At 44.3% G+C, this 12,484-nt stretch overlaps 1 protein-coding gene across 2 annotated transcripts in view; it reads right to left on the reverse strand.

Annotated features, from left to right (window-relative positions):
• Positions 1 to 12,484, reverse strand: part of ADAM12 (ADAM metallopeptidase domain 12) — a gene marked incomplete at its 3' end in the record, with an annotated part of 190,540 nt that overhangs the window by 164,500 nt on the left and 13,556 nt on the right. For both annotated transcript variants that reach the window (XM_084264940.1, XM_084264939.1), the window contains exon 2: positions 7,483 to 7,616. In XM_084264940.1, the coding sequence (XP_084121066.1) occupies positions 7,483 to 7,616 (134 nt within the window). The remainder of the gene's footprint in view (positions 1 to 7,482; positions 7,617 to 12,484) is intronic.

Here is a 12,484-nt window from a genome sequence, read left to right on the forward strand (position 1 = left end):
CACAAACGCAGGAGAGTTATTAAATAATAGAGCATATTTGAACTAATTAGCCCTCACAGTGGCCCTACAAGGCAGGGGTATAGACATAATAAAAGGCAAAAGAAATAACAGATTGTTTACTAGGCTATTAAATTAATGAGTACCAGGTTACTAATTAAAGGCTGGAGGAGCGGATCTCCCAGAGAATTTTATCGGGGATTAGTGCAGTCTCTCTCACCGCTGAGGCTGGCTGTGCCAAGCGACATTCCCAGCTGATGACACAGCCTGAGCAGCATGCACAGCTCTGCCTCTTATATTCGATGCTCGTGAGTCATAAAAATATGGAGAGGACTATAAATTCTGTTTATGCCTCTCTCTCTCTCTCTCTAGATATGTAAAACAACTACGTAAAAGAGCTATGAAAGCTGTCCTCTCAGCCTTCAAAGCCTTGTTTAAGCAGCGCTGTATGATTCCCCTTAATACAATTGTCTGGAAGTCTTAACTTTGGTAATTATTTCAAATGAAAAAGAACAGCAGGAGGCTCTGTTGAAGGGAATATAAACAATTATCACTTGCACGAAGGCTATGCCAGTTATGAAATAAACTGGAATGGGTTTGCTCTTGAAAACGCTGAGCACTAAATTAATTATCTAACGTGGCAGGGCTCACAGCTGTACCCTGTGCATCAAACCCTGCAGTAGAGTCACGCAAGAACACTGAGAGGTGCAGCAAGGAGGGAAAATGTGAACTGGTGTCGACACCTTCCTAAGCTGGGGTCTTCCTAATGGGTGCACCCATTAGGTGCTTTGTAGCAGCGCTGAAGGTGGTGGGCACACCATCCCTCCAAATGAGAGACTGGATGTGATAGATTGTGCCTGTTCTGCCAAGTTTGCAAGAGATGCTTCAATGCAAGTGCACAAAGAGAGTGCCAAAGGGGTAAGGCTCATCCCTGTCTGGGAGCTTCAAATACGTTCTTGAATCTCTAGCATTATTCCTGTGGCTTTTTAACTAGTTTAAAGTTATTTCTTGCTCCTTCCAATGACTTCTTTGATTCAATGGCAAAGCCTCCTGTTTCACTAGGTGCTAAATTAGGGCCTTACAGTGAAGGCTAGAAAAAAACACACAAAAAAAGGTGAAAAGAATCAGTGTAATACCTGATACAGCTGATAAATCTGGAGAACCATAAAGATAACTAACAACTGTCAGAGCACATGATACTTTTACAGATAGCAGAGAATTTAACGTTGAGATTCAAGTAATCGGTGTCCAGAATGACACAGAGATAATCAAGGTTGTGATGTTTATGAACACAATCCATAGCACAACTCTTCAGGACCGAGGCAGACAGAAATGCAAAAGCTCCTTCTTTGCAAGCTCAGTGAGATGCAATGCATGCTAAGCAGTGAAAAATGGTAATCTTCTGCCACTTTGCATGCAGAATCTTTTGAGCTGTGACAGGCGTACACTTAAAAACCAGAAGAAATATGGTCTAAGTATGTATTTATAGCTGGCCTTCATCTTTATCTTTGAATATAAACTCTAGCAATGAAAAGCAAAGTATAACATAACACCAAGAAAGGGGAAAAAAAAAAAAAGGAAAAGAAGTGTTGCTACAAGAAAAGGAACTGTCTTCTCATCTTTCTCCTCTACTTTTTTTTGAAAACACTTCTTTAAGATTTCGATTCACACACCTGATTTATACCAGCTGAGCCAAAGGAAGGAAAGTGCTTCACGCTAACTCACAATCTGGCCTTGAAAACTTCAACTTGGTGAAGCAGTTTTAAGGTTCTCTGAATCCATCCTCCCCCTCCGGCTTCCCCCAGGGGAAATGCACTTCTGATTTATGTGAATTTAAAAGTCACCTGTGTTGGTGCCATAGCTGTTCTTCATCAGGGAAGCCTCGGCAGGTCTTCCCATCCTCTCTGCCCAACACAGGCACTTTTGTTTTCCTTCGCTTGGCTCTAACCCCATCAGCAACACATCCTGAAGTGCCAGTGTGTGGAGAGCCATCCAGTCTCCACCACAGAAGGAGAGCTCTAACTCTCTGCAAGGTGGGGGAAGAGCTCACTTTTCCATATGCTTTTCATGCACTGCAGGCAGGTGAGACTCCCTGTGATTCAAGGGGGTTAAGGGTCAATCCACTGACAGGGATATCATATGCATCTGCTTTCTCATAGTTAATTATTTTTAAGAAGTTACACAGCAAAAGTTGTTCATTGGCCTCTATACATCACCTAAATTTAATGTAAAAACTCCCCAAATTCTCTGCACCATTTGAAAGCAACCTGCACTGGGAACTGCCAAACTCAGAGCAATCAAAGCATTTCAGGGCTTCCCAGTTTCCCATGCAGCTCTTCAGAAACCATGCTCAGCTCCACTCTGCCTATCTACAGGTCCTTCATCAATACCTGCCCATGTTCAGCAGCATTCAAATTTGTCTTTATGGATGGCAATCAGAGCCTACCTGGGGTACAAACCTACATGTGGAGCAGTTTGATACTGAGCTCAAGCAGATATGGAGATCGGAACTACACAAGTATGTGCATAAGCATTGAGAGATGCAAAGCATCACCCAGTAAGGAGAGCTGCACCTAACCACCTCATACACTTTTAGAAACCTCAGAGGACTGAACCTTACACAGGACTTGATGAGCCTCATGATTACATCAGAGTCCTTGTGGGCACCAGCAACGACACAGCCAAGGCTGGAGAGAAACCCCACACCTGAGCGACAGATGCCACAACCTGAGGACTCTGTTTACTTGCATAATTGATCTCAACCCACACGCACAAAATGCTTTCAATTTCCCAGAAAATTAATGCATTTTAAGATCTGGACTGAACCCTAGGTACAAAGCCAACTTCATTATCGAGCGCGTCGCTCGGGGAGAAGGATTGCCAGCTCAGGGCAGTGCCATGCTGGGACCCCCCCACAGCATTACAGCTATTTCACATCAGCCCTGGCAGGCTGTTTCCCCCCCATTCACAACCTTTTAAGCAGAGGAATAGAGCCAAGAAACCCTACATGCCCGTGTGGAACGTTTCCTCCCTAGCATTGGTCTCTCCAAGAGAAGGCACATGCTCCGGTCTAACGCAACCAGCATTACCTGACCCACAGCTCTGGTGATGGAGGGATCTGGCACACATTAACCAGTGTGTGTCCCTAACAGGGTGTGAGGATAAAACCTGAAGCCAAACAGATGGTCCTCAAAAAAAAATTCTTCCCTAAAGTGTTCTGTGTACTAAAACATCACTTACCCAACTCCCATCAAACTTGGCTTGATTTGCACATCTCAAGCCAAGTTTGAAGAAAAATATTCAGCTGGAAACACACAGGAAAAAGAGTCTTTTTTCCTTGCAATTGAATGATATGAAAATGAAACAAATTTTCTTCAAATCTTGGAAAAAGTTAAGAAAAAAATTAAGGAGAAAAAAATTAAGGAGAAAATGAAGAACTGTAAAGAAAAAAAAGAGGAAAAAAATTGAGGAAAAAATAAAAGAAAAATAAAGAAAAATAACAAAGAAAAAATAAGGAAAAATAAGAAAAAAGGAAAAATAAAAAAGGAAAATTAAGGAAAAAAATAAGGAAAAAATAAGGAAAAAATAAGGAAATAAGGGAAAAATAAGGAAAAATAAGGGAAAAATAAGGGAAAAAATAAGGGAAAAATAAGGGAAAAATAAGGGAAAAATAAGGGAAAAATAAGGGAAAAATAAGGGAAAAATAAGGGAAAAATAAGGGAAAAATAAGGGAAAAATAAGGGAAAAATAAGGAAAATAAGGAAAAATAAGGAAAAAATAAGGAAAAAATAAGGAAAAATAAGGAAAAAATAATGAAAAATAGGAAAAAATAAGGAAAAATAAGGAAAAAAGGAAAAAAATAAGGAAAAATATTAAAAAATATAAGAAAAAATATAAGAAAAATAGAGCCCAATCCCTCTTGGGTGTAAACCAAGCACTGGGAAAAAAAGAAATTTGACACAGAATGCAAAGTGATGGACGAACAGAGAAGTGGAAGAGGAACTGGAGCTCTCATGTATAATGACCTATCACCACATTCTGTGCTGCACACACAATTTCAGCAGAGCCGGAAATCCCATCTGCACCCAGTATGGGCAGCTATTGTCTGAGAGCGCAGAGCAACGTTGCACAACACTTCAGGGTCCCGATTCCACTGCCACACACCCACCAATACAGTTACTCACCAGTAGCCCTGACTAGCAACAACTGGATACTCAAAACAGGAGCCACTAAATTTAGCAGCGCGTGTGCAGGATTAGCAACCGGGTGTTATTTCCAGTTAATAAAAAGAAGTCAACTGGGCACCATTAAAGCATTCTGACTGAGAATTATCGCTATTTTCTGAACTCAAGAGATGATGCCAGGAGAAATGTGAACCACTAATTAGATGAACAGTGTCGTACAGTTGCAAAAACTCCAAGTTCTGGGCTCCCTGGTATAAAAAGGGCAGGGATCTCCAGGAGAGAGTCCAGTGGAAAAAAAATGAAGATGATTAAAGGACTGAAGCATCTCCCCTACAAGGAAAGGCTGAGTGAACTGGGGCTGTTCAGCCTGGAGAAAAGAAGACTGAGAGGGGATCTGATCAATGGTTATCAATAGCTGAAGTGTGGGACAAAGGGGGACATGGGCAGCCTCTTCTGTCTGTGGGGATAGGACAAGGGGTGATGGCCTCAAGTTGGAGCACAGGGAGTTCCACACCAATCTGGGGAAGAACTTTTCCCCAGTGAGGGTGAGGGAGCCCTGGGACAGGCTGCCCAGGGGGTGTGGAGTCTCCTTCTCTGGAGAGATTCCAGCCCCGTCTGAACACCGACCTGTGTGCCCTGTCCTAGGGACCCTGCTTGGGCAGGGGGGTTGGACACAAAGATCTCTGGAGGTCCCTTCCAAACCCTACGATTGTGTGATTCTGTGAAAAACCTACATGCATGTCCCCAGTAATGTCTCTGAAGTATACATGTATTCATTTTTAAACATGCTCCACTGTATAACGTGTTTGCATGAGCATGTGCATAAAGAAGAAAGAAGCAATAGCACTTGTGCAGTTAGTACTCTCACCGTGAGAGCTGTGTCTGGGTCTCTTACAGCTTTGACTCGGGCTGGGGAGAAAACTCATCAGCCCAGAAAGTGATGGATTCTCTCTGGAAACAAAAAACTACATTTATACTTAGGGAAACATGAATTCTTTAATTTGCTTACACATCTGACTGTAGAATTGGATTTTCCTTACTGTTAATTACCTAAACCATGAGATGGCCTTGAAAAGGCACACCCTAACCACAGGGAAGTAAAAGCAGGTTAGAGCTAGAGTAACTTTTTAAACTTTTAATTTTTTTTCTCCTCAGTAAGTGTGATTTTATTGCTGGTGGTGGGCAGGTCCTTGTGTGTGTGCAACCAGGCGACGAGGCTAGATCCAGCTTTTTGGCTTCTGGAGCAGTGCATGGATGGTGCTCCAGGAGCAAGCTGGTAGCTTATTAATGATAATTCCTGACTGATTCTGAATGAGATAGTGACTCAGTATCACAGTGACTCCTGGGGTAAGTAAAAGGAGAGTTTTATCTTCAAGACAGGAAAGAAAGAGCACGCAGCACTAAATGACTAGTGTGGTTTCTCAGGGACTAATTGTTAAGCAAGAGTATTTACGATCAAAGATTGGAGAATGGGGCTATCATTGCAAGGCAATTATCTATACACAAATAACTTGGATGCTTTGGCATTTTTATAACCACTCCTTTATTTATTTCACTATCTATCCTGCTGCAGCACCATTCCTCTGGCTACACAAGAACACAGTACTTCATACTTTTTTTTCTTTCACTTCATATAAAATGAAAATAAAACAGGAGTTGGAAGAACAATAGGTCCCGTTTAACCATGAAATACAACTGCATTTAACTTTTGTGCTTTTGATCAATATTTATGTGACAAGCTATTAATTACTCTTCTCCCCTACCACTTGAATGCTGTTGTTCTTCCCACAGTTTGATCTGCACTTTTGTGTATTTAATTTATAACAGTTTCTATGGAAAAGAAGTATTCAAAGAAGGGGAGGGGGGGGAAAAAGTGCTGATACAGCACGTGGATCTGTCTACCAAACCACAAATCTTTTCCAATGTTCATCTCAGACTGAAAGCAATTCTGGGAAACAAATTAATGATATAAATCACATTATCATTACTCACATAAAGATACTCCGTTGTAATTCTTTCAGAAAGCTGCAGTGAGTAGCTAACAGAACTCTGTATGGAGAATGCCTGGTTCTAATTAAATGATCTAAAAATAGAGTTGCACATACATCTAGGACCAAGCCATCTGTGTTATCTCTCTGAGATAAGCTATTACACACCCACAACGATATCCTTTTCATCACTGCAGATATTCCAAACTAGGACTGGCCCTTCTTTCCCATCTAGAAAGGGAAGAAGGGAAAGGAAGCAACTTTTGAATCCAGACAAGGTTTATTTATTTACTTTTCTGAAAGTCAGAGCCCTTGTTTTGAAATCTCCTTCCACACCTATTTCTGTCAATCAGCAGCAAACAGTCCTGCACACGACAGCAGTAGTTGAGGAGGACTTCTCCATGAAACACCTTCCCAGGGCGATAAAGCAAGCTGCAATGGGCTGTCTGCATCATGCTGTGTGTGATGGTTTTTGCTTGGGTGGTTTCTTGTCCTTCCTTTTTATTTAGGGTTTTTAAAAAGAACTATTTTTAAAATTAGCTTTTTTCCCCTCATTCTGGCAAAGAACAGTATAAAATGTAAGCTGGAGTGAAACTGGACCTGAGTTTAAAAGGCTGGGTAGCAGATTCCCAACAACAACCTGTCTCCATGCTTCAAGGAGACAGAAAACAGCCCTTTTCTCCTAAAAACACCTATGGCTGTGGTTTAGCCCCAAGAAAATTAACTCCATCCTAGACAAAATCAGGACTTCTATGTGTTATCAGCCAATGTCTGAGGGAAGAAAGGGAGGAGAGCCAGTCAAGAGGGGGAAAGGATCCCTGTGTAGGCACAGCCAGTGACAGGTCAGCCCTTGTTAGGCAAAGAGCATCCCTCGTTCACAGAGTGTGAAGGGAGACACCCCAACTCCCTCAGGCTGCACCCAATGGAGCAGCATTAGTTACGCTTTTCCTTAAAGCTCTTGCTGCCAGACTGAGTTTAATCAACCCCAGCCTGTTTGTTGTATGTGCCCCTACCTCAGCTTTGGGGCTGAGAGGCTGTTGTGCAGGAAGATGTCAAGCCATGTGGGTTAACGTCTTTAATAGAGCTCCCTTTTCTGCCCTCAGAAATACAAATGCTGTATTTGTTCCAACCAAAGGCCTTACCCATTTTGGGGAAATCAAGTAAACAGCAGCTTTAGACACCAGGGTGTCTAGAAAAACATTAAAAATTATGCTTGTAACAGATACAATGAAAAAAAGTGCATTTATTTTCCCCTAAAGCCTTCTGATTGTTACACATCTTACCATAAAGTAACAGGCAAAATGAAGACTCACCTTTGAATAAATGCCATCGACTGGTCTCCACTGTTCTCCGTTCAAAAGGAAGGGAACTGTTATCTCATAATCTTTTGACTGGTCCTTCAGCATCTGCTGTGGTGAGGACTCCGACCTGCTGTCCACATTCTCACCTAGGAACAGGGAGAAGCACTTCAGGTCAGCCAGGAACACCACCAGACAACATCAACCTTGTTATTTAAGGGACCTGGCAGCGTATTTCAAAAGGAAGCCATTCAGGAAAAGAATCAAACATCAAAGCATCGTGGGGGTCACACTGTCTGTGTTAAAACCTACACCAATCCCCAAGAGAGCTGGGGTTCTGGGAGAGGAGCATCCAGGGGATTTCCACTGTGGATGAGATGATACATTTCTGCAGCCACAGAAGATGAAGACTGCACATGAGGAGCAGACATACCAGGTCTCAGAGTTAAATAAAAAACACAGGGAGGCACTGGCACCACTGCTTAAAGTGTGACACTAATAACCACGCTACAGTCTGGAGTATTGTTTTTTCCACTGAAGATGACAGCAGGGGGGATGCAGTAGGTAGCTGTCTTTTCAGCATCATCATTAAGAGAGTGAGAAAGCTGCAGGGATTTAGAAGAGAGATGATTCTATCAGGACTATTTTTCCATAATTAAGGTAGGAAATCAGCCTTGTTCGTTCCACTCCCCAACCCTGCTTCTCCCCATCTCTCTTCTCAGATACAGTCGTGCTGGATCAGATTCAAATCTGATTTGGGGAGTTCAGGGCTCCTGGAGCCCTTCCCTCCCTGGGGTGAACAAACCCTGCAAGCCACAGGCTCCCCAAGGGCACACAGGCTCCCAAAGGGCACACAGTCAGCTCAGATTTTCCTTGACGTCCCCCCTCCCCATTTCTGTGATGAACTTGGCTGGTCCTCATGCTTTGCAAGCTGGAGATGCAGCACAAACACAACAATCCAGTCTGGGATTCCTGAAAGCACCAGGTTTATAGTACACAGCGAATTCAGCAGGTTTAATCCCAGTATTTCATTATCCCCTGAACACTTCTTAACACACCACCTTCCTCTGTGGCACGTGGAGCATCCAATTGTACTTGGTTTTAACAAGGCTGAGCCACGTACAGCAAAAGACCAACGAAACTCAGCAGCCTCAGCATTTTGATACAAACACACAGTGAGGTCACAAGTACTGAGACCCCTGTATGACCAAGGACGGGCACTGTCACTGGTGGGGTGTGAGGGGGGGTGGGAAGTCTCAAAGAGAACATAAAAACTCTGATTGGAATAATGTTCCACTCCCACACAGTCAGATGACTTCCATTCACGCCACAATGTCAAGGAGCTATTTGCATGCAACTTTTATCAAGTGTTTTCCCCCTCAGTAAACATCCTAATGGTACTGTGCCTGTCAAAGCAGAGTCCTAAAAGCAGCATCACAGCACAAGGGGTGGGCACGGTATTGAGAATAAATCTTTAAGAGAAGACAGGGTTGGCTTCCAGGAGCCACAGGCAGCCAAAATGTTGGTAGGGTTTGCCACACGCTTGACCTACCATCACACCAAGCCCTCTGATACACCTGGACCCCAAGAGGACATGCTCTGAGTCTTCCCTGGTGCTCTAGATACATGTCCATCCTCTATTAAGATGGAGAAAAGCCAGCATTACCTGTCTTCTTCCTTCCCCCCGTTGCCTTTGTACCAGGAGGGCCAGAGGAAAGTTGATGGGGCAGCATTTCAGCAACTCAACCTTTCAGTCTCAGGGCTGAGCCATGGATAGGAGACCTACCTACACAGCCCAGCACTCCATAATGCCAGCCCAGCAACCCAACCTGCTCTCTCAGGTCACCCAACACTCCGAGGATCAAGAGCTGTGTTTTGGGCAGAATGATTCTGATTTAATCCCTGTTAGAATTAGCTTAAAAACATCTTCACAGGCACTAGCACTAAGCTCATGTGAGAGGAGGAAAAGTGCAGTATTTCCAGCATGCTTTTAGAAATAGGACACTTGGCCTAAAACACACACACACACACACACACACACACACACACACACACAAAGACTGAGATCATAGAATGCCTCAGGTGGGAAGGGACCTTTAGAGCCCATCTAGTCCAACCCCTGCAGTGAGCAGGGACATCTTCACTAGATCAGGTCTCTCAGAGCCCCATCAAGCCTGACCTTGAATGTCTCCAGGGGTGGGGTCTCCACCACCCCTCTGGGCAACCTGTGTCAGTGATCCACCACCCTCAGAGTGAAGATTTCTTTTCTAATATCCAACCTAAATCTCCCCTTTTCTAGTTTAAAACCACTACTCCTTGTCCTATCACTCCATGCCTTTGGGACAGTTCTTCCCCATCTTTCCTACAGGTACTGGAAGGCTGCTATAAGGTCCCCCTCAAATAAAGATACAGCACATCAGGCAGGAAATCTGTTTGCAATACACATGCTCCTCCAGAAAAAGGGTTCCCACCTCACCCTCAGCACAGCCCAGGTGACAGGGCTCACTGGGAGGGACACAGTGTCAGCCTTTGGAAGGAACGTTCCAAACCCTGCACACGATTAGGTTCACCCCTGTGGAGGCAGACAAGATACCATCTCCTCTGCCCAGGAGGGTCTCCACAGAACCTCACAGCTCTTTATTCTGATTACCAGGCGTGAAGCTCGCTGCACAGAACGGGAATTTATGAAGCATGTCTCAGAGAAATGAGAAAAGTTTGGCTCTAGTCCTGATTATGATTATTTTTTTTCTGTTCTTGGCTCACTAGAGCAATCTCAACTAGATGAATTAAATGACTCTGGCCCTTCTATTACCTGGTAGGATTTGCACTCTGAAAGTTTCATGAGCTCTAAATTTAAAGAAACCCTAGAAGCATATATTCCCTCCCAAGGACGCGTTGCCTGTATCACTTCCACACAGTCTTAGACCATGGGGCTGCAGCTAGATACCAAGGAAGCACCACAGTCCAGCTGGCTTTCCTGCACGTTGCCTGCCTTATTAATTCCACAAAGCATTAACATCACACCACCACCCGAAACAGATGAAACAGGAGAGGGCTCAGCATTGGCACATGGATGTGTTATTCCCTCATTGCACAGCAACCACTATAAAAATATCAGGGGAAAAGGGGAAAAAAACACACATACAGAAAAAAAGTGCAGTGCAATTCTGCCACTCCTACCATGCCCAAGGTGCTGCTGGCATTGTATGAACAGAGCAAGGTTACACCGAGCACGCTTCATCTCGCACACGTGCTTATTTATCTGCACACTAGAAACGCACGCTGTGCCAAAGCGTTGAGAGTCTGGAGACAGACATCAAGACAGGTTTATAGGCAGCAGTTATATCTTTATTGGAAAAGATAATTTATTTGGGGGGGAAACGAAACAGACGGGCTTTGGGGTTTGCAAGCTCTTCTGAAGCCACGGCGCTTATAAAACACAGGATCGGTTTCTGGCTCGTTGCGATCCTTCAGCCAAATATTTTGCTGCTTATCTGAATGGTTTTTATTTAAATTATTGGGTGTGATAGAGAATCACAGCTTCCTGCAGGAGGCAGAGGAAGCACTGCAGTCACAGGGCCTCATCCTGAAGAGCGCTCGGGCACATGCTGAAGATTATAGAATCTTAGAATCACCTGGGTTGGAGGAGACCTTTAAGATCACTGAGTCCAACCACAGCCTAACCCTGCCTAGCCCACCTCTAGACCACGTCTTCAAGCACAACATCCACATGCCTTTTAAATCACTCCAGGGATGGTGACTCCACCACCTCCCTGGGCAGCCTGTTCCAATGCCTGACAGCCCTTTCAGCACAGAAATTCTTCCTTATACCTGGCCTAAATCACCCTGGGGCAATTTCTAGCCATTCCCCCTCATCCTATTGCTTGTCACCTGAGAGAAGAGACCGACCAACCAACACGTCTGCAACCACCTTGCTGGTAGAGAGCAATGAGGTCATCTCTCAGCCTCATCCTCTCCAGACTAAACACCCCCACCTCTCTCAGCTGCTCCTCACAGGACTTGTGCTCCAGCCCCTTCACCAGCTTTGTCGCCCTTCTCTGGATGCACTCCAGCATCTCAACACCCTTCCTGCAGTGGGGGGCCCAAAAGGACTCAAGATACAGCCTAACTTGCACTTGCCTAACTCTCAAATGTCCTCCAACTACAGGCACACTATAGTTTCTTTCATAAATCAAATCACAATGTCTTTTTCTGATTTAAGATCATACTCATGCACTATGTATTTTTCTGAGAGACAAAAGAATAACGCAAGTTGCCTAGCTGATCAGTAAACTCTAGGTCAGTCTTTAAATATAAAAGTTAGAGCAACATAAAAAGGCAAATCTTTTAAACAGGATTCTCCAACCTGACTGCAAAGCTTTCAGGAACACGTTGCAGGAAAGAAGGGATCACAGCCAGCAGAGAGCACCCACACACACCCTTCTGCGATGGGAAAGATGACAGCATCTAAAGAGCCACTGAGCCCAACAAGGGGATGCAGACAAAAAAAGATATGGGTTGAGGAAGACTTGAAGTCGGGAGAAAAAAAAAATCCACCAAGAACACTAGACCCAGGCCAAAAAAAGGTAAGGATAGAAATTGAGGTGTGCAGGAAACTTGGAAAAAATGGGACAAACAGACGTGCGGCCCCAGAGCAGCTCTGAACCTGTGCAGCACTGTGGGCTTCTGAGCAGCTCCACGGGTGGGACAGCTGCAGGCAACTGGTAGACAATGGTAAGGCAATAGGGAATGGATTAAAGCTAAAGGAGGGAAGGTTTAAATTAGATATTAGGGGGAAGATTTTTACAGAGTGAGTGGTGAGGTGCTGGAACAGGATGCCCAGAGAGGTGGTGGATGCCCCATCCCTGGGGGTGTTCAAGGCCAGGTTGGATGGGGCCCTGGGCAACCTTGTGTAGCTCCAGGCCTGGAGGTTGGTAGCCCTGTCTGTGGCAGGGGGTTGGAACTCTATGATCTTTGGGGTCCCTTCCAACCCAGACCAGTCTATGGTTCTATGATT

Source organism: Gallinula chloropus (assembly GCF_964237585.1).
Source record: "Gallinula chloropus genome assembly, chromosome: 5".
In the NCBI taxonomy this organism is placed as follows: Eukaryota; Metazoa; Chordata; class Aves; order Gruiformes; family Rallidae; genus Gallinula; species Gallinula chloropus.